General features: G+C 53.3%; 8 protein-coding genes across 8 annotated transcripts; 4 read left to right on the top strand and 4 right to left on the bottom strand.

The window, feature by feature from the left end:
• Positions 1 to 4: 4 nt before the first annotated feature.
• Positions 5 to 1,471, bottom strand: MRS44_008634 (uncharacterized protein; the record flags this gene model as incomplete). The annotated part of the gene is made up of 1 exon (XM_046269623.2): positions 5 to 1,471. The coding sequence occupies one exon, from the start codon at positions 1,469 to 1,471 to the stop codon at positions 5 to 7; it is 1,467 nt and encodes a 488-aa protein (XP_046132089.1).
• A 1,348-nt stretch (positions 1,472 to 2,819) lies between these two features.
• On the top strand, positions 2,820 to 4,635 carry MRS44_008633 (uncharacterized protein; the record flags this gene model as incomplete). The annotated part of the gene is made up of 4 exons (XM_065621005.1): positions 2,820 to 2,870; positions 3,012 to 3,062; positions 3,154 to 3,396; positions 3,463 to 4,635. The coding sequence occupies 4 exons, from the start codon at positions 2,820 to 2,822 to the stop codon at positions 4,633 to 4,635; spliced, it is 1,518 nt and encodes a 505-aa protein (XP_065477077.1).
• Positions 4,636 to 5,743: 1,108 nt separating this feature from the next.
• Positions 5,744 to 6,954, top strand: MRS44_008632 (uncharacterized protein; the record flags this gene model as incomplete). The annotated part of the gene is made up of 2 exons (XM_046269622.2): positions 5,744 to 6,494; positions 6,545 to 6,954. The coding sequence occupies 2 exons, from the start codon at positions 5,744 to 5,746 to the stop codon at positions 6,952 to 6,954; spliced, it is 1,161 nt and encodes a 386-aa protein (XP_046132087.1).
• A 540-nt stretch (positions 6,955 to 7,494) lies between these two features.
• MRS44_008631 (uncharacterized protein) lies at positions 7,495 to 9,738 on the bottom strand (the record flags this gene model as incomplete). The annotated part of the gene is made up of 1 exon (XM_065621004.1): positions 7,495 to 9,738. The coding sequence occupies one exon, from the start codon at positions 9,736 to 9,738 to the stop codon at positions 7,495 to 7,497; it is 2,244 nt and encodes a 747-aa protein (XP_065477076.1).
• Positions 9,739 to 10,347: 609 nt separating this feature from the next.
• Positions 10,348 to 10,658, bottom strand: MRS44_008630 (uncharacterized protein; the record flags this gene model as incomplete). Its single annotated transcript, XM_065621003.1, has 3 exons — positions 10,348 to 10,354; positions 10,411 to 10,437; positions 10,486 to 10,658. 3 exons carry the CDS (start codon positions 10,656 to 10,658, stop codon positions 10,348 to 10,350), a joined length of 207 nt encoding a protein of 68 aa, XP_065477075.1.
• A 620-nt stretch (positions 10,659 to 11,278) lies between these two features.
• MRS44_008629 (uncharacterized protein) lies at positions 11,279 to 12,147 on the top strand (the record flags this gene model as incomplete). The annotated part of the gene is made up of 2 exons (XM_046269621.2): positions 11,279 to 11,609; positions 11,660 to 12,147. The coding sequence occupies 2 exons, from the start codon at positions 11,279 to 11,281 to the stop codon at positions 12,145 to 12,147; spliced, it is 819 nt and encodes a 272-aa protein (XP_046132084.1).
• Positions 12,148 to 14,360: 2,213 nt separating this feature from the next.
• Positions 14,361 to 15,254, top strand: MRS44_008628 (uncharacterized protein; the record flags this gene model as incomplete). Its single annotated transcript, XM_046276296.2, has 2 exons — positions 14,361 to 15,122; positions 15,174 to 15,254. The coding sequence occupies 2 exons, from the start codon at positions 14,361 to 14,363 to the stop codon at positions 15,252 to 15,254; spliced, it is 843 nt and encodes a 280-aa protein (XP_046132083.1).
• Positions 15,255 to 16,322: 1,068 nt separating this feature from the next.
• MRS44_008627 (uncharacterized protein) lies at positions 16,323 to 19,087 on the bottom strand (the record flags this gene model as incomplete). Its single annotated transcript, XM_065621002.1, has 5 exons — positions 16,323 to 16,484; positions 16,538 to 16,819; positions 16,870 to 18,196; positions 18,249 to 18,382; positions 18,590 to 19,087. The coding sequence occupies 5 exons, from the start codon at positions 19,085 to 19,087 to the stop codon at positions 16,323 to 16,325; spliced, it is 2,403 nt and encodes an 800-aa protein (XP_065477074.1).
• Between the last annotated feature and the right edge of the window lie 2 nt (positions 19,088 to 19,089).

The following is a 19,089-nucleotide window of genomic DNA, read 5'->3' as shown; positions in this document are numbered from 1 at the left end:
AGGTCTAGTAAAGACAAATACCGCCGACATTATCGTCCATGGTCCATGATCCAGCAAGACCCTTGACTTCTACATCCTCCTTCTCCAGGCTCAGGTGTCCCTGGGGCGTCTTGCCCAAGAAGAAATCATTCTTGCCCTCTGTCTGGAGCTTCCTCTTCATGAAGCGCCTCGTCCACTCCTCGACCGCAGGCTCTCCCGTCTCGTCCCTCGCCTGCTTCAAGAAGGGAATCAGAGCAGTGCCGCCAGTTCCCTTCTGGTTCTGCTGGTTCTTGCGTGATGCGATGGCGAGGTTGAGTTTCTGCCGAGTGGCCTCGGGGCTTCGTGACCGGCTTCGGGCGCGAACCTGCTTGGAAGGGTTGATGATGTAACGCGTGACGATAGCAATGTGCTTGTCGCGGAATGCGCTGAGCATTGCCAGGCAGGCATCATATGCGAGGCACAACTGGCGATCGGACTGGTTCTCCTCGACAAACTCGCGGATGTTGGCCACTAGGGACACGTCGTTGAGGAACTGTGCGTGAGGACCGGGCATGTATTTTCTCATTTCCATGATGAAGTTGTGTCGGTGAGAAGAGCGGCCACGGTCAGTGTCGGAAGAGGGATCACGGGACTCGCCGGTAGGACGGTGCTCAATGCCAAGAATGATGTCGAAGAACTGAATCAAACTACTCTGAGCGTTGCTGCCGCCACTGTATTGTTGGTATGTCTCGTTTCCGGAACCAGTCTCGTAGATGACGCCGTGGGGCAGTCCGGCCTCGGCCATATTCTTGCTACCAGCCAGGAAAGGCCGAATTCGGTGGTAGAAGATTGTAGGGTCGCAACTCTCGTGCATCCTCTGGAGAATGGTTGTCAAATCCGTTAGACGCTCTGCAAATGTGCGCAGACAACGGGTTACAGCAGCCGCGTCGCCGTGTCGGGCAGCCGCAATGGCCGTTAACATGAGAGGGATAATTGGGGCACCGCGGGCCTCAATGGCGACCGATACGAGGTAGAACCATGATTCATCGAGTCCACCGGTAAATGTGGTGAGTGTGGCGAGGTTCTCGAGGTTGTCAATGTCCTCGTCAACGAAGAGAGGCTTAAAGTTCCACAGGCAGACGGCAGCATATGTGGCAACTGGAGGAACTTCAAGATGTTCTGAAATCTCGAGGAGAGGCACTGAGATGGACGGCGGAAGACGGTCAGCTGGAGAATCGCCTCCCCAGATGTAACCGTGGGCCATGAAGCCGAGGAGCGAATAGGCTCGTCGCCACTCGGCATCGTGCTCGAGGCCGATGGTGGAGAGGACAGGCAACCTGTCGATGACACCACGCAACCTGCGGCTAAGGATGAGGGCCGTGAGGTTGGCAGCGATGGCCTCCCACTTGTTGTAGTAAGGATCCGGCAAGCGAGTCAGAGGGAGGACATCGGGAAGAAACCCATGAGTAGGAGAGATGCCATAGTCGGCGAGGGCTGGGACGGGAGGCAACATTTTGAGACGGCTGCCTCTTTCGCTGAGTGAAAATACGAGTTGAAAGGAAGAGAAGAGGGGGTACGAGGACGAAACAAGTAGAGAAGAGAAAGACCCGGAGATCCGGTTCCCGGAGTCGGAAGAGTGGGGCCGCTCCCGGAGAGACAAGGACAAAGACCGGTTCAGAAAAGTCTGGGGAAGTTGATAAAGCCAAGCTCAAGAGCTAGAGAGATGATGGAGGAGGAGGAAAAGAAACGGGCGGGGAGGGGGGGGATATGGGGAAAAGGCTACGAGTTGCAGAAAAAAAGACGTTTTATTAATAAATGACTCTCTCTATCCTGTGCTAGTTTGGCGGCGAAACGGTTCAGCAAAGACGGCGATTGGCCAGCCCGGTCGAGGGGACAGGAGAGAAAAAATGGAACCATTTGCTCTGGTTGGTGCGCGAGACCTTGATGGGTTTTTTCTAGCAGCCACTTTGAATAAATGCGACACTAGTAGGAGAGAACTCGTCCGTTTTCGCGGACCGGCCGGGGCCGGTTTCCACGGAGGTTGTGCAACCACGGGGTTTGTGGTGGCGTGACTCCGTCTTCGGCCGATGACAAAGACGTCTTTTACAAATCAGATTGAGGTTTGAGCAAAGGCAAGAAGTAAAACCGGAAGAGCATCACTGCGTGGGAAAGCATGTATGGCTTTTAGGCTCAATGACTTTCACATGCTGAAGCCTGGATGCAAGACATTGAGCCAAAGCGTCTTTTAACCAAGGCGGCTACCCTGTAGTTTTCCACAAGAAACTAGGAGTATGAGCATGAGTATTTCGCGAGATTCTGTGTGTAATCTCTTCTTTGGACTTTATGGATAGGTGCTTCTATGTTTGAATGGCAACTTTTGTTGCATTTGAGTAATGTTGCTTGTGTGTCACGTCACAGTTGAGTTTCTACTCACTACTAGTTTTTTGGGATGTCGACATTTCCGCGATGCTTCACACCACAACCGCACTAGAGTGTCAACTTCAGAGATGGAAACTAGACAATCACTTTGGTAACTCGAGTAGTTTGTCTAGACTTCGATTCAATATTTGATTAGCTCTCAGATCGACAAACAACGATTAAACGGTCCCTACAGGCATCTTAGTTCAGCGCTTCCATCTCCGCACTCCAACCCCCACTATCCGCGGTTCGGTTCTAGTTAGGAAGGTGCACGGTGCACGGTACGTACTCAATTACGTAGGTTGCTCCTACCACCAACGGGACGCACGCACCAACACCCGACGACAAGGACGACGACCTCCAAGGTCAGGTGTGAATAGCTCCCTTCCCCCTCAACCTCTACCGTCCACCACGCGCCGACATAATCCAGGGTCAGGGTCACGATGCCTGTCCAGCAGCATGTGCTGAACTGGCTCTACAGCGTCCTCACGAGTGTTTGTTCCCTCCCTCGCATCTCCTGCTCCCCCGCTCATGACCTGAGCCACCTTCATAACCGGACCGCCAAGTCCAAGGGCTGACATTCGACGCGACCTGACAGGAATATCACGACGTGAATCGCGCCTACAACGATGTAGCGCAAGCCCTCACCCGATATCCCACGCTATCGCCGCGGACCGATGTGCACAGTACGTCTCCTCCAGCGCACGCGAGCTTCGAGAGCTCTGTTTGCCAGCTTCGCGCCAGCTCTCGACCTGTCGCATACCGAGACTGACCTAGTTAGCTTTCTCGCATGGCGCCAATGCCTTGCTCCTTCATCTCTCGGGGACCCTACCCGTCAACTTCCGCGGAACCACCTACCGTTTCCCGGTCTCGATATGGGTCCCCCATGCATATCCGCGCGAGCCACCCATGATCTACGTTGTGCCGACCGAGACTATGATGATCCGCCCAGGCCAGCACGTTGACCCTCAGGGTCTCGTATATCACCCGTACCTTGTGGGATGGGCTGAATTTTGGGATGTACGTTTCCCTTCAAGCTGGCTTGAGCTTAAGATGGAATGCTATAGATGCTAACTCGATAAATAGAAGTCCAATCTTCAAGACTTTCTTGCCATCTTGACCGATATTTTTGCAAAAGAGCCTCCTGTTATATCAAGGCAACAAGCACGCCCACCACCTCCTCAGGCTGGCCCAACACCTCCCCCTGTCCCGCCTCTGCCTCCAGGCATGAGCTCAATATCTCGACCACCAACCCAAGATCCGCATACGCCAGAGCAGCCACGCCCTCCTCCTCCACCCCCCAAGGGCCCTCAGAATGCATCTCCCACCCCAGCTAGTCCTCATCAAACTGGCCCACCGCTGCCTCCCATCCCAGGCAAATCTCCTGCGCAGTCTAATCGGATGTCGCGGTACGATTCTGCCCCTCCTCTACCGCCTCAGGTTGCGGGCGCGAATGGACAAGATCCAAGGCTTGCGCGGCCTCCAGAACAATATCAACCTCATCATATGCCGCCTCCTGGGCCAACAAGGGTTGCCCAGCCGCCATACATGAACGAAGCCCAATCATACACCCCTCCACAGCAACAATGGCAGATGCCTCCTCAACAGCAGCAATACCAGCAACCTCCACAACCCCCAGCATGGAACCAGGCACCTCCTCAACCGCCTGCCCCTGCTAACCCCCCTCCTCCTCCTGATTTGCTCGATGAGCCTCTGGAACTGGCATTGCCAAGTACGACAGTCGCTGCCCCTCCCATACCCCCCAACCCCGAGAAGGATGCCCTCCTCCGGCAGTTAGCTCAAACCCTACATGCAATCAGGATGCGCAGCCGACAACAAAATGAGTCCAGCATGGCTGGCTTACAAGCACAACGTACGGCGATGCTGACGACTATACCTAAGTTCCAGGCCGAGGCTGGGCAATTGACCCAGCTAGCGAATGTGCTGACATCAAATTCTAATATTCTACGCGAGGCACTTCACAAGGCCGACGGAGTTATCGAAGGTTCACAGAGCCACCCAGTGCCGGACGTGGATGAGCTGCTTGTAGCGCCGACAGTGGTGGCCAACCAGCTCTACACGCTAGTAGCTGAAGAGAGAGCTCTTGGTGACGCCATCTTCATGCTTGGGCGGGCAGTCGAGCGCGGGCGCATCACTCCAGCTGTCTTTGCCAAGATGACGAGATCACTTGCGCGCGAGTGGTATCTGAAAAAGGCCTTGGTACGAAAGATTGGACAGGGGATGGGCCTAGCCCCGTGATGCATCTGAGCTGCGCGCGCTGCGTCATGCATGAGGCTCCCCTGTGGAGAGGCGCTTCACATTGTTGAGGTGACAGTGACTGTTGGCTTGAAACGAGATCTGGATGCCGGAGGTGCGGGAGAGGCGGGCAAGATAGGAGGTGATCGGGGAGGTGATCGGGGAGGGCAAGCGAATGGCGGATTGCGACAAGAAAGAGGCGAATTACGAAAAAACCTTGATTTCAACCGACTTGGTGATGACCGGGTAGATGGCATCTCATGGAAGAAGGGGGCTGAAGCGATATGGAAGAGGTTGAAAGCTATCGGCGTAGCCTATGTCCGATAGGGCTTGCACTTGCAGGGCTGCTGGGGAGGCGGCAGGGCGATCGAGACCTCTAGCAACGGAGGTTCCCCGATTTGGACTGATCTCGGCAGTTGGCGTGCACGGAGCGAAGCTGCAAATAGCACACGGGGCATCCATCTTGAGAGGCCGTTGAGGTACAGGAGACTCTGGACCTGTCAGTCAAGGCGTGGAGGCTGTCAAGATATTCACGTCCCCATCTCTGAGCCTGCGATCGAACCAAAAGGGGCTAGCGGCAAGCCTCGCAACAGGAACAATACTAAGAAGCAACGCCACCAAACTCAGGAACAATACTAAGACCAACCTCACCCCGCCGACCCTGGCATGCACCATTGCTTGGGAGATGTGATGACTGAATCTGATATACCTGTATTTCTGCTGCTAACAATATGTTCGCTAGCGATTGTCCTGAACGGGACAAGAACCTCTCCCCTCCTCGTCTTGGCTTCTGTGATCCGTCGTCAACCAAGATGCCACGACCGCTGCCACGCCCGAATGCTACCGCTTCAAGCTCTTGAATCGCCTCAGCCGGTATTGTCTGGACCTATCTGTCTGACAATTTGAGATATTTCCTTCTCACAGCCCCCCTCTAGCTCTACCTCTACCCCTACCCCTTGAGCTTTGATCTTATATCTCACAACACCATCCTTCTTTGTCGTGCACCCTCCGAGCTTCTTCATTAGAGTCTGTGCCCATCATCAAGACCACTCGGACTAAACCACCAAAGCTTCGACATCACCGACTCTTACTAGCAAACAACACAGACACCATGGACGGCTTTGACCCATACACGCAGAACGTCACCTTCTTCCTTGCTGACGGCAAGACCGAGGTGCAGATCCCCATGCCCGTGCTCGATGCATTCCGCCGCGAGATCACCAGCATCTGCATCAACTATGGCACTCAGTTCGGTGCCTGTGTCATCATGCTCATCACTCTTCTCATCATGACACCCGCGGCCAAGTTCCGCAGGGCCTCCAACATCCTTCACGTCTTGGGCCTCATCGTCTGCGCCATCCGCATGCTCCTTCTGGGCCTCTACTGGCCCTCCGTCTTTACCGACTTCTACCACTTCTGGGCTAGGGACTACTCTCACATTCCCCAGAGTGAGTTTGCCCGCAGCGTCGCCGCCAATGTCATGTCGCTCCTCCTCGTCATCATCATCGAGCTCGCCCTCATGAACCAGGCCTGGACCATGGTCTCCCTCTGGCCCGACGTCTGGAAGTATGTCATTGCCGTCTCCTCGGGCATCATCACGCTCCTCACCATTGCTTCCCGCATCGCCTTTACCGTCCACCAGAACAAGGCCAACCTGAACCTCGCTCCGGCGTCAACCAACTTATGGCTTATCCACTGGATGGTGGTGATGAATGTCGTGTCCATCAGCTGGTTCTGCGCCATCTTCAACATCAAGCTCATCTGGCATCTCATCTCGAACCGTGGTGTTCTCCCTTCTTACAAGGCCTTGACCCCGATGGAGGTGCTCGTCATGACCAACGGAATCCTTATGATTGTTCCCGGTAGGTTTACTTCCTAAATCAGTATAATCTTGCGACTAACAAACTTCCAGTCATCTTTGCAGGCCTGGAATGGGGTCACTGGATCAACTTCGAGTCCGCCTCCCTGACCCTCACCTCGGTGGCCATCATCCTCCCCATGGGCACCCTCACAGCCCAGCGCATGGCCCAAAATGGCTCCAACTTTTCCTACTCGTCCGCCGGCGACTCGAGCGTCCGCTACAATGCCAGCTTTAGTGGACGCGGCGCCGGAAGCTCCATGGTCCCCCTCAAGGCGTCCAGCTTCAGCACCCACCGCACCGCAACCACCGTCGAGCGTGCTCCGGCTGTCTTTGCACGCTGCGAGGCTGGCATGTCATCTCGCGACCGCATGAACCCTGTTGATCTGGAACTCGGAAAATATGACTCGGACTCTCATGTTCGTGTCGATCGGAACCTCACGCAGCACGAGGAACGGGTCTAGTAGACTCGTCTACAACGAGCTTTGCCTCACACACACTGTCTTTTTCGTTCTGGCGTTGGGCGTAGTCTACACTCAACGGACACCAACAAGTAGCGTGGCGTATCGGAAGGTCCCAAGACCTCACAGCTTCTTCGTGTTTTTTTTTGTTCATTGTTAATGACATGCGACAGTCTCAGATTGATTCCCCGATGCTTGACCTTTGTCGCATCTCTAGTTCTTTGTTCTCATTCGCAAACACATGCATTCATGTTTACTTGAGGGATATCGCAGTTTACCTTTGTTGCTTTAGTTGAAAAGATACATAGCGAAGTGCGCAGGCGCCAATACAATCCATGATGGATTTATAGTGCAAATGCCAATGATCGTGAATTTCAGCCATAGCCTCAATCTGGATATCAATCTGGATGAAAGTCACTGGTACAGGGACATGAATTGTAAGAGTTCATTATCTACTACATAAGCGGTGCAGAACAACCACAGAATCACAATCACGCCTACATAATGCCATTCATACCCAATCAACTTGCCTTGTCTTTGTAGCTACTCGCCACCTCCGGCCGACAGCTTCCGAACCTTTTGCTTGCATATCCCGACCAGTCTTCTGAGTTCATTGGCACGTACCGGCTTGGGCTGCTCCAATCGGCAATGCACCTTTGAGATCAGCAAACCGTTATCTCCAAGGTGTTGGTAGTGGGTGGGCCCGAAAACATCAGCTTCTTCAGAGTGGTTTCCAAAATCCGGGAGGGAAAATCGGTCCGAAGATCGAATAAGGGGGATCTTGGTTCGAAAGAACCTGCTGCTTTGGGATTCTGAGAACAAAGGGGCTGGCGCTGCTACCGTCGGGCTTAGGCCAGGTTCGCCATCAATGTTGTACGCCGTAAGAGGTACGGAGGTGCGCTGCACTGAGAATCTTCTACCCAGATCAAGAGGGGAGATCTCGTTCTCCAGACGAGTTTGACCCAAGACTGGTCGCTCAGGAATGGACTCAATAGTGCCAGGTGAAAGAGAATCTAGCTCGGAGTCTGCAATGGCGCGATGCTTGACAGAATCCCCAGGGATGTCTTGTATGCTGTGCTGGGAGCCACTTCCAGGCCTTGAGCTTGTGGTGCTCCATTCAGATGTGCTTTTGCGACAAGAAGTAGAGATCCGACGCAGAGTTTTCCGAAGCCCCTTGAACGGGCCTGAGCCAGATGTGTTTGTTCGGGGGCTGCCAAACACGGAACGCTTCTTTGTAGGGTTCAGTTTTGCTGGGTTAGCGGCAGGCTTTTCGCGGTCGAGGGATTCAAACAGGTCGATCTTCTGCTTCAATGGCGAAACATTGTGCTCCGTTTTGCGCCTTTGGGGAGGGGTTTGCGGTCGACGAACAGATTTTTCTCTCCAACGAGGAGCGAAGCTCTTTGATCGTGATGCTAGCGAAGCCGTTGTGCCAAGGTTTGGATTAGTAGCAGACTTAGGGAGGGAGAGCTTTGACGGCCAGTGGGAGTCCTCAGTTTTGCCCGAGTCAGTTTCTTGTCGCTTTGTTGCAAGAGCTGGAAGAGAAGAAACGGTATCACTCTTGGGCAGGTCAAACTTCTTTCGAAGGCTAGATATTCTGGAGCGTGGCAAGTTGGATCGTCTGAAGGCACCGGTTCTTGTAAACTGAAAGGATCTGAACGCATTGATGGCGTCTGCAGAAATTCGAGGACGCTCTCGAGATTGAGATGATCCTGACTTGGTTTGTCCGACCAACGCTGAACTGGATAAGGAGTGTGCCATCTTTTGAGCATTCTGTACCCAGCCATGCTGCCTGGTCTCGTCCTTGGAGCGTCCATTCTCGGGTCCGCCACGATTATGGCCAGGATTAAGATTGCCATTGGTCTTCAATGGGGTGTGAGCGAAGTCTAGCTCTGGTTCGATGTACTGAGACTTGACGTAGCTGGGACTTGTATCAAATGCGGTTACCGCAAAGCTCTCACGCTTGAGGGCCATCCATCGTTCGTCTGGATGGATAATCGGTGTTGTCCATGTGCCAAATGGCTCTTCAGGGGCAAGAAAATGATGGGACGAATATTCATCCGCTGAAGAAGCTGGAAGTAGAGCCGAGGCCGAATCTTGATCGTGGCTCGGTGGATGACGTTGTATCTTGTCAGCCGCATTGGAAGGCGGGGGAGGTGTGGTGCTCTCGAGGTGGGATTCTGGAATAGATAGACTTGTTTTTATGGATTTCCAGCTCTTGGAATGGGCCAGTTTAGAAGTTGATCGAGCACTGGTATATGTTCGGACAGGTGTTGAGGGAGCTATGCCGTAATCAGTGTCATTCCCCATGAGTTGGGTCAACATCAATAGCTTACCAGGGGCGTCGCCTTGCGCCTCGAACATCTGCCTTCTCTCCGCCACAGATTTCTGTCTTGGCTTCGTACTCTCAACTGTGGCTGGAGTAACAGGCGCCTTGGTTTCAAACGTTTGGGCACGACGAGGACGAGGAGAGGTTCGTCGTGGAGGGATGAAGCAGCCCGGCGATATGAGACTAGAGTCTGTAGAGCTTCGATCTCGGGTCTTGAGAGCTGATGGCTTGAAGGGACTACGTCCGATGATGACTGAAGAAGCGACAGCAGATGGTGCTGGTGTGGCTCTGGGAGGAACATGCGAGTCCCTTCGAGTACTCGCCGAGGACATAGCATCAAGGATTTCGAACTTAGACACGAGTTGAGCGAAAGTGTTGCCAGCCATCCGGCTGCGATTGTCAGAGCCATCAGGGATGATGTTGCGCGAGGGAGGCATCGAAGGAGATGTCGGCGTAGCCATGTTGAGCCTTCAAGTGCAGCTTTGAAGCTGTTGTCGATCGGTAACGCTGCTGAAGATGGTCGCCAGGTGATACTGGAAAGTATCGAGTGTGATGCCGTCAAATCTATTGCAAGGATGAGGATTGAACATGAAGCTGAAGGAATCGGTTTTCCATGGCCAGCGTGAGGGTGCAGTGTAATTGCGACAGAGGAATAGAGTCGCTCCTGCCTCCCATAGAAAGTGTTGTTTTGGCAGGCACGAACTCTCCCAACGGCCGACATCGCCGTTAGGTTACCACAGTGAAGATGCAAGATGCGAAGCTTGCCGCGAAAAGACTTCCAACACAAAGCAAAAAGCAAGAGAAGAATTGTTTGTTTTGTGTCATAACCAAAAAGTCAGCCACAATGGCCATGTTGATTTCTCTTGCCCTTCATATCATGAATGCCCTTTTTTGCGATAGGCACAGGGTCGTCGTGAAATCCCATCTGTCTAAGCGTACACCCCGTTTGCATCTAATGTACAATGTTGTTGATTATTTGTCTCATGGCGGGGAGCACGTCTCCTCGCGAGCCCCATGTCATGATCATCCGCCTCTTTTAATTCATCGATCGCGCAATTGGTGCGAGTTATTTACTGACTGCGCTTGGGTCAGATATGGCTCGTTGATATGGCTGTTGGGCTGGGCCGACTTACGGAGGCAGGAGGATCTCGCCCCAGGAGCTGGAGAGGAATGTCACAGCAGCCTGAACCATTTCGTCAGTCTCTTACTTCTCGTCGCTTCGCATATTCCAGCGAGGGAAACCAAAACTCACACCAAAGATGGCAATGCTACGGACAAAAGCGGCGTTCTCGGAAGAGGTAAGAGCGTCATAAGTGGAGGCGAGGACACCCTTGGGGGCCCGGCGGGAGGCCTTCTCGACGTAGATTCGCTTGGGAGGCATTTTGATTATGTGTGTCTGTACGTGCCGGGGTGACAAAGGCTATCGCGACTGCGGTGTCGGAGAGGATTCGCGCGGTGGTGATGGAGATTCTTCGATGTTCGTCGATGGGGGAAATTTTCGGATACACCTGGGTTGAAGCTTTTCCAATGGGGAGGGCCGATAACGCGGCTATGAGTGATAGCGGCTAAAGTCACATGATTAGCGTCTAATCGTCCACCTCATTGGATGGACTGCTACAAGGTACGTACCGCTTCACTCATGCTTACCCCACCATGACTGAGCATCATCAAGGCCTCCGTCATCCTCTTCGCGGGGTGCGATTGTGAACCGCGACTCTTTAGAAAGACGATATTCTTGTATCGTGGCCTACATATTCCCAATCAATCGAGCTTTACTGGAAAGCTGACTTGCATTGCCTTATAAAACTCAACTTTAAACTCTGAACCAAATCACAAGGACAAAGAAAGATGGACCATTAAAGGAACGCCTTCCTCCCGCTCCCCTCCAATTCTCTCCATTTACATCAGTCGCATCTCCAATAATATCCATCTCAACGCCGAGCTTGTGGCTTCTCGTTCCACTCTTTAAACACACTTACTTGGCCATCATCACTCGCCATCATGTCTAGCGACATGAACTCTCCCGGCCCAGGTGGCTTCCTACCGCCGCAAGTCGGTGGCCTTCCTTCACCTGCTCCCTCTTCAGCATCATCATTTGCGACAAATATCCCCGGTCTTCCTTCGCCAAGGACCAAAGCTCTAGTGCCTAACGGCCGCAAGGAGTACACAGTTCGGAGATTCGCGGAAGAGCAGCTCACGCTGGCCTCAAGACGATACGTCAAGAAGTTTAGCACTCCTGCACCTGGCGACTCGGTCATTGGCTATAAGAAATTCAGCGAGGTCTGCCAAAATCTGGACAGCGTTATCAATGTGTTGTGGCGATCGGGCACCCGTTAGTTCACCAGTCATTCTTCTTGAAACATGCTAACCTTCATTGGGCAGCAACTCTTCAAATACCCTTCTTGCTACGTCTCACAAGCGACTTCACGAGATATGTACGAGGGTTTCCTCCCGCACCCAAGGCCTCGTTCGCGCTTCTTCGCAAGCTAGATCACTGCTTCTCGAGTCTTTTGGTTGGGAAGGACATTGAGACGAACGAGTCACTCCCCGGTTTTGAGAATGGGTTGCGTGGAGGCATGACCACCACAGAGATGATTCGCTGCCGAAGCCTTGTCGACCAATGTCGTGTCTTGATGGTTGAGATGATGACCGACCCCGCCGAGGACGAGGAAGATGAGGAAGAGTCAGACAGCGATACCGACATGGACATGGATGCCGACACAGACAATGGAGTCAACGGATGGGGCGGTGTCGAGGATGACGACGAGATGAGGTTGCAGATGGATGCAGCTCGCGTCTTTGAAAAGACGATTGTACAGCTCAACGAGAGACTCGGTGAGCTTGACCCGATCCGAATGTCTGACGACTGAGGCCCGGGTACACTCAACCTACGGCGTACAAAGGCAATTTCAGGTGGCAGCGACATGGCAGGGCGACCTGTGAGCTGTTGGATACGGTGAAGGCTTGGCTGCAGTGCCGAGGAACAGGTATCACACTTGACCAACCTGAAAGAGACAAACCCAAGAGTCTCGAACCATTTCACCAGGACACGTGCAAGCGATAAAGAGCATGCTTCATGCTGCAAGTCAAGGTGGCGAGAGAACAGGCGGAGTGATGCATTGTTTCAGGATTTCTTGGTGGGGGGTTCAAATCTGCCAACTCACCCAGCATCAATGGTCAAACAAGAGGTTTTTTCTCAGGGCAAGTTGAGCTTCTGGTTGGCTACACCGCTTCAAGTCTCATTTACACTAGCGATGAAACACTTGGGGAGGTGAGTTGTTGAAGAAGCAACCATACACACAATAGATCAAGCAAAAAGAGAAGAGTTGAACGTGGTCCACTTTGACACCTGTCGATCGTCTACAGGATTGTTTATTTCTCTTGGCGATGTTGAAGGTTTACCGGGATAAATCATGGAGGATCTACCACTACAAAAGTCAAATCCACGATTTTCTGTAGGGTAGACGACCTTGAGCCAAAGAGCGTGCATGGCAGTGAGATGGCGCTTTGCTGAAAGGGGTATAGAATCGATTGATACGAATAAAGACACAGGAACAAGCAAGATCCAAAAATAAAAGACACCAAAAATACTTGAAGAAACAGATGCCAAAGGGAGGAAAGTCTAGATTAAGCTACTACTCGTATCTACTCACCGTTAATAGACACGATCAAACGTTTTGATGGTCTTGGCTTGACAATGCCATTGACCTTGGCCTTGCAAGCCGCCCTGCACATCAGCCAACGCAACACACACAAACCCCTGGCGCCCCCTTTTTTAAGCCGCGCACTTACAAGCTCTTGTCCGTTTCATATCCATGGGTATCGTGGAGGAGTGACATGTCCCTGTAGGTCGGTCCAGACAATTGCGCGGCCCATTCCAGCGGCGACGGGGTGGCGGCGGCAAGCGCCCTGCGAACGCCTCTTGTACGCATTTGTCTCTCTGGCCAAGATCAGGCCAAGATCTCAGTATGCTTCAGCCAAGAGAGAGAGTTAAAAAAGAGCATGAATCTCGGCTGGAGAGTCGTTGGTTTGCCCACTTGGCGGCGTTTCAACTGCTGTGCACTCATGGCGAATCCTCCATGAATGCAGCCCCTGATTGAAATTTCCCAAGAAAGCGCAGTTCTCCAATCATGCGTCGCCACACAACGCCCGGGTTTATCCCCAAGAGTTGTGTCTCCTCCGGTCCACACCCCCCGAGCCTCCGTTCCCGCTGGGATGTTTCTTAGAAGCCCAATCCGGAAGACCCTTGACGAATTAAAGGCCTATCCCCCGTTGTTATACTACGTACTACTCCATATCGTACGTATCATATCACAGTCCCTCGGTCTGGTCCCTGATCATCACCCGCTAAGCACGAGTTTACCGCGCTTGGCTTTTTCATTCTGGACCTCGAACGTTCCCACTTCTGCTTGTTTGGGTAGCAGTTTCCTTTATCCATTCATGCCTCTTCCCGGGGGACCTTGTTATCGTCCCTTCTTCATCCCCATGTCTAGCCCCGGAGGCGATGTGTTATGCGCCGGGGGCCTCTATAGCCAAGGCCAAAACACCTTGGACTGGTCCTGCATCTCGTTTGCCCATCTCCTTCTCCACTCCTCTTCGGGGGGTCAAGACTTTGTATGGAGATCAAGGTTTCCCATCTTTGTAGCGTAGATATAAAAACATCCACATACCAGTGCTCCCCCGCCAGCCACCCTCTTCGCTTCACCACCATCGAGTCCAGCCCATTTTTTCGTGTTTTGTTTCCTTTCATACGTTCCCTACTTTTGAGAAGCCTGGTCTAGATATTCATATCTCGGCCCCTTCCCTTCCCTTCTTTTGCAACAAATAACCAACCGCCTTCTTCGGTTACCTTCCTTTTAGCCCAGGAGGCGTTTTACCCTCATTCAACACTTTGATATCAACTTTTCACGGGCTGTGACTCTTTTGCTTCTTTCTTCAAGCTATTTAGCTTCTTTTGGTCTATTTTTTAAGACATTCTCACACAGTCGATCTGTACTTGTCAAACATCTTCCGCACGGGCTAGTTTCACCTTTAAGCCATTCCCGACTTACACGGCATCTAAACCCGAAGATCGACCATCAACATGCGAAACTTCCTCCCCTTCCTCGCCGGCGTCCTCCCCCTCGCCTCGGCCATCCAATGTCCCAACCGTCCGGGTTTCAAGGTGGTCTGGCAGGACGACTTCAACGGCTGCCAGGGCTGCGCCCCGAGCCAGTCCAACTGGAACGTGGCTCTCAACATCAACACCAACAACGAGCTCCAGGAGTACACCGAATCCAACCGTAACATTCAACTCTCGGGTGGCCACACGCTGCAGTTGGTGCCCTGGAAGGAGTCCAACGGCGAGTGGACGTCTGGACGCCTCGAGTCTAAGAAGGCCTGGCATGCTCAGGAGGGCAAGGCCATGCGTGTCGAGGCTGCTCTGCGCACTGGTGAAGCTGCCAACAAGCAGGGTATCTGGCCTGCGTTCTGGATGCTTGGCGATTCTATGCGTCGGGGTACTCAGTGGCCCCTCTGCGGTGAGCTCGACATCTTTGAGCGAGTCAACGGTGACCTCACCGGCTACGGCACCGTCCACTGCGGCCACGAGGGCGGCGGGCCCTGCAACGAGCCCGAGGGTCTCGGAAAGGCTGTTCCCATTCCCGACAATAGCTTCCACACCTGGTCCATCGTCGTGGACAGGAGGCCCGGCAACTGGCAGCAGGAGACCATCCACTGGCTGCTTGACGGAGCCCCCTTCCACTCCCTGACTGGTGCTCAGCTTGGTGACGAGGGAACTTGGGCTACGCTTGCTCACTCTCCCATGTACATCCTTCTCAACGTTGCTGTTGGCGGTAACTGGCCTGTAAGTTGACACCAAGAGATATCCGAAGGACCTACACTAACAAAGAAATAGGGTGACCCCAACGGTGCTACTCAGGATGGCTACGAAAACATGCTCGAAGTCGCCTACGTTGCCGTCTACGAAACCACATAGACGAGCATGTCGGTCGATATTGTCTCTGCTTCTCTTGCCAGCTCCGGCTGCGCCTCCTTGATTCTTCTTCACACTCGTGGGAACACGAGTACACGGTACATCGTTGCCGTTTAAAACTTGACGGCTGCAAAAGAGCCCACGATTACCGTGTTTTGAGCGCCTCTGTTTATAACTAGCTTTTGTCATGTTTCTTTTCTTTGTCTTAGAATCTTATAGATACCCCCCACATGAAAACGCTGGCGCAACGGAATTGGTGTAGATATCTAGGTAGATGGAAAAGAAAACACTACGATATTCATGACTGCAATTAAGCAGGGGCATAATCGTTGACTCATTGAGATGGTGTCATTACAGCATGAATCAGTGACCCAGACCTTTAATGCGTCATGCATACTTCACTTGCGTCACGGACAAGTAGTGAAACTAGAAGTTTTTATTCCTGCTTCAACGATAGAGAGAAAAGCAACTAATAAAATGCAAACGTGGTATGTGATTTTTCGCCAACATCGATACACCGAGTAATAAACCAACAACACTTTACACAGAATGGCTCTCAGCCATGGATCCCAACCAACTGAACTGACTTCATCTCTTTCTTTCTTGCTCCTCCTCACAAAGATCACCACCCCAAGGGAACCCAAAAAAACAAATCAAACCAGCGACAAGAGACAAGAAAAAGGTCCACAGAAGTAGAAAGAAAAGGAGATGTGCGAGGAGCGTGTGAATGAGTCCCAAAGGAAAAAGCCAACGCAAAAGGGGGTGTCGAAACGAGCTTTAGTAGGGAACCAGCTTGAGCAACGACTGACGGCAACAACACAACACATCCGCCACCACCACATACATCCATCCACTACCACCGCAGCCAACGTAAACAACAGACAACAAAGCACAAAACAAAAACAAATAGAGGCTCTTTTCCCCTGAAGCCACCACGGAGGAGGGAAATCCTCCAAGACCTATCGCCGCATGACCATGATATAGTTTCCACATAAAACGCCGTGACGAATGATGCCTGATTAAGTGTGACCCAAGATGCGTAATGCCGACCCAACTCTTTCGCAAGTGCCATTAATCCGCTCCAATCTCGTTGTCCATCGAGAACGCCTCCGGGAAGGCAAAGGCCCCGTTGTCTCCGTCATTATCGTGGAGGAACGAGTCAAAGTCAAAGTCGTTGAGCACATTACTGCCGTCAATAGGATTTGCCAGCTCCATGCTAGGACCCATATCAAACTGCATTCATGGTTAGCAATCTCATCTAATACCATTCGCAGAACTGCACATACCATGCCGCCAAAGGTGTTATCCATGGCCATGTTTTGGTTAGGGTCGTGGCCCTGGGGAGCCACTGGCGGAGCTGGAGGAGCACTGGTTGCAGCCGCGGGAGCAGCAGGGGCAGGTGCTGTGGCAGGCTGGTTGTTCTGTCCAGCCTGTCCGTTCTTGAGGTTGGCGTTGGCGTTGATGGGAGTTGCGGGGGTGGGCGTCTCTTGTTGGTCATTGTTGTCGCCAGAGGGAGTAGCACCCGCGTTGTTGAGGTTGGGATTCGACTTCTTCTGAGCAGCAGCACGCTACAAGATTTGTCAGTATGAATGACAAGCATGGAATTAGAGTGAATTACCTTGTCCTTGGCCGCCTTGGATTCCTTCTTCTTGGGTGCTGCCTTGTTAGTCTGACTAGGGGTAGGCGGAGCAGCCGCTGGTTGTTGAGGCGAAGCAGTCGTCCGGTTGTTGGCGTTGTTCGCCGGTGGTGCCTGAGGAGGAGGCATTGATCGCTGTTGGGGCGTTCCTTGAATTTGAGGGCTGGCTTGTTGCATCTGCTGAGGCACCATCTGGCCATTGGGTCCCTGCTGCCATTGCTGACCTTGAGGTCCTTGTCCTGGCTGACCCTGCTGGGCCTGTTGTTGACGTGCCTGTGCCATCATCTGCGGCGTCATCTGTCCGTTGAAAGGCTGGCCAGGATGCGAGCTGGGAGGTCGCATGTTACCGTTCATAGGTGGTTGGCCAGCCATGTTGCCCTCCATTCCCTTAAAGAAGTGAGGTGCCATACCAGGTTCCACGTGGTTGTTCATAAAGTTCATCGCCGGGTTGGGAGAGCCGCGAGACTGGCCGCCCTCGGGGACAGGTGAAGGAATGCCAGAGTTGTTCATCTGGGGTGTGCCGCGCTTCATCTGCTCAGCAGGGTTAGGTGAGGCGCCGGCTCGCATGGCCTGAGGGGATGTGTCTGGGAATTGTCCGTTAGGTCCTGGAGGGCCACCTGGTTGGCCGGGGCCGCCTTCTCTGGGCATACCGTTGCCGATAGTATCCTGCTCCTGCCTAGCCATCATGAGTCGCTTCTTATTCTGCTGCTCAAGGAGCATCAACTGCATCTGATAGTCCTGGAGGGCATGGTTACTGCCCCCGGCAGTCTGAGGACCGTTAGGTCCCGGCCGCATGCCACCTGGGCCACCCATCTCACCCGGGTTGTAAAATGCGTTGAGAGCAGTTCCGTCGGGGCCCTGAGCCATCATCGGTGATCCCTGTCCTTGAGGGGCATTAGGCATCTTGTTGCCCCCCATCTGGGTTCCGTGATGCTGCTGGAGGTTCTGAGAGTAAGTGGCGATCGATTTTTGCTGGGCGGCGGGAGGAGCGTTTACAAATGTCTGCAGCTGCTGCGGGTGTAGCGTGTTGGGGTTGATGCCATTGGCGGTAAGCATCTGCTGAGCGGCGGCGACGTTAGGACCGCCGGGCATCTGCTGTCCAGGCATGCCCTGACCAGGACGGCCATTAGGCATCATGGCGCCGGGCTGGTTAGGGTTGAAAGGGCCGCCTTCGAGACGTTGTCTCTTAGACGGCGACGGAGCGTTCTCCCCAGAAGCCGGAGACGAGGGTCTGTCTCGGCCGTCCATGCCGGAAGGGTCTCGTTGCATCTGGTTCTGCTTGGCCTGCTGGACCATCTGCATCTGAGGGCTAAGTGAAACAGTCAGCTTAGTTCTCAAGCAACACTGACGGGAATGCTTACTTGTTGGCGTTAGCCATGGCGGTGCGGACAAGAGGCTGCTTCATGTTCATGGCAGCCATGTTGCCATTCTGCATGTTTCGCATCATTTGGTATTGTTGTTGGGCCATGTCTGGTCGCATCTGGCGCAGAAGTTCCTGCTGATGATTCTGCTTTAGCCGGGACTGTTGCTACATTGCCACCGAGGGTCAGCATTGGCCACCAGCGAAAGTGGTTACCAAATGTTAGGGGGACACGAGCAGCCAGCGCGGTCGACTCAATTCTCGATAGGAGGCAAGACAACCAACGACGACATGCTCGGTATGGCAGCAACTGACGAAGACAACTCAAGAAAGCAAGCATACCTGGGTGTGCGCAACATATTGGTTAATAGTGTTGTTGTTGCTCTTGGCGCGCTGCGCGTAGTATATGTCCCAAAAGACAGAGAACCACTCGTAGAGGAAGGAGGTGTCGGAGGCGGGCATGGGCAGCTTCGGCGGAGGGAGATCGTCGGGGAGCTTGGCGTCGATGTCGTCCTTGGAGTCGGTGTCCATGGGGTCGTCGCCGACGCCGTTGATGAGATTGCCGTTCTCGTCGCGACGGCGGTTCGCGCCGTCCTTGAGCACGTTGACCTGCTGGTCGCTCGACAGAAGCGAACGGGCACAGTCGAACATGCCCATGCGGATAAAGTACTCGTAGATGTATGTGTTGAGAATGCTGCGCTGGTTATCGTTTGCTTGCTGCTGGCGAGACGCGGCGGCGGCGGCAGCCGCAGCAGCAGCCTGGGGGTTCATGGCGCCGTTATTCATCATGGGCATGGGGGCACCGCCAACAGGGCCGCCCATGGGGTTCATGTTGGCCATGT

Source organism: Fusarium solani (genome assembly GCF_023522795.1).
Source record: "Fusarium solani strain SB1 chromosome Unknown bctg00000005, whole genome shotgun sequence".
Classification (NCBI taxonomy): domain Eukaryota; kingdom Fungi; phylum Ascomycota; class Sordariomycetes; order Hypocreales; family Nectriaceae; genus Fusarium; species Fusarium solani.
This window is presented reverse-complemented; position numbering and strand designations above follow the sequence as displayed.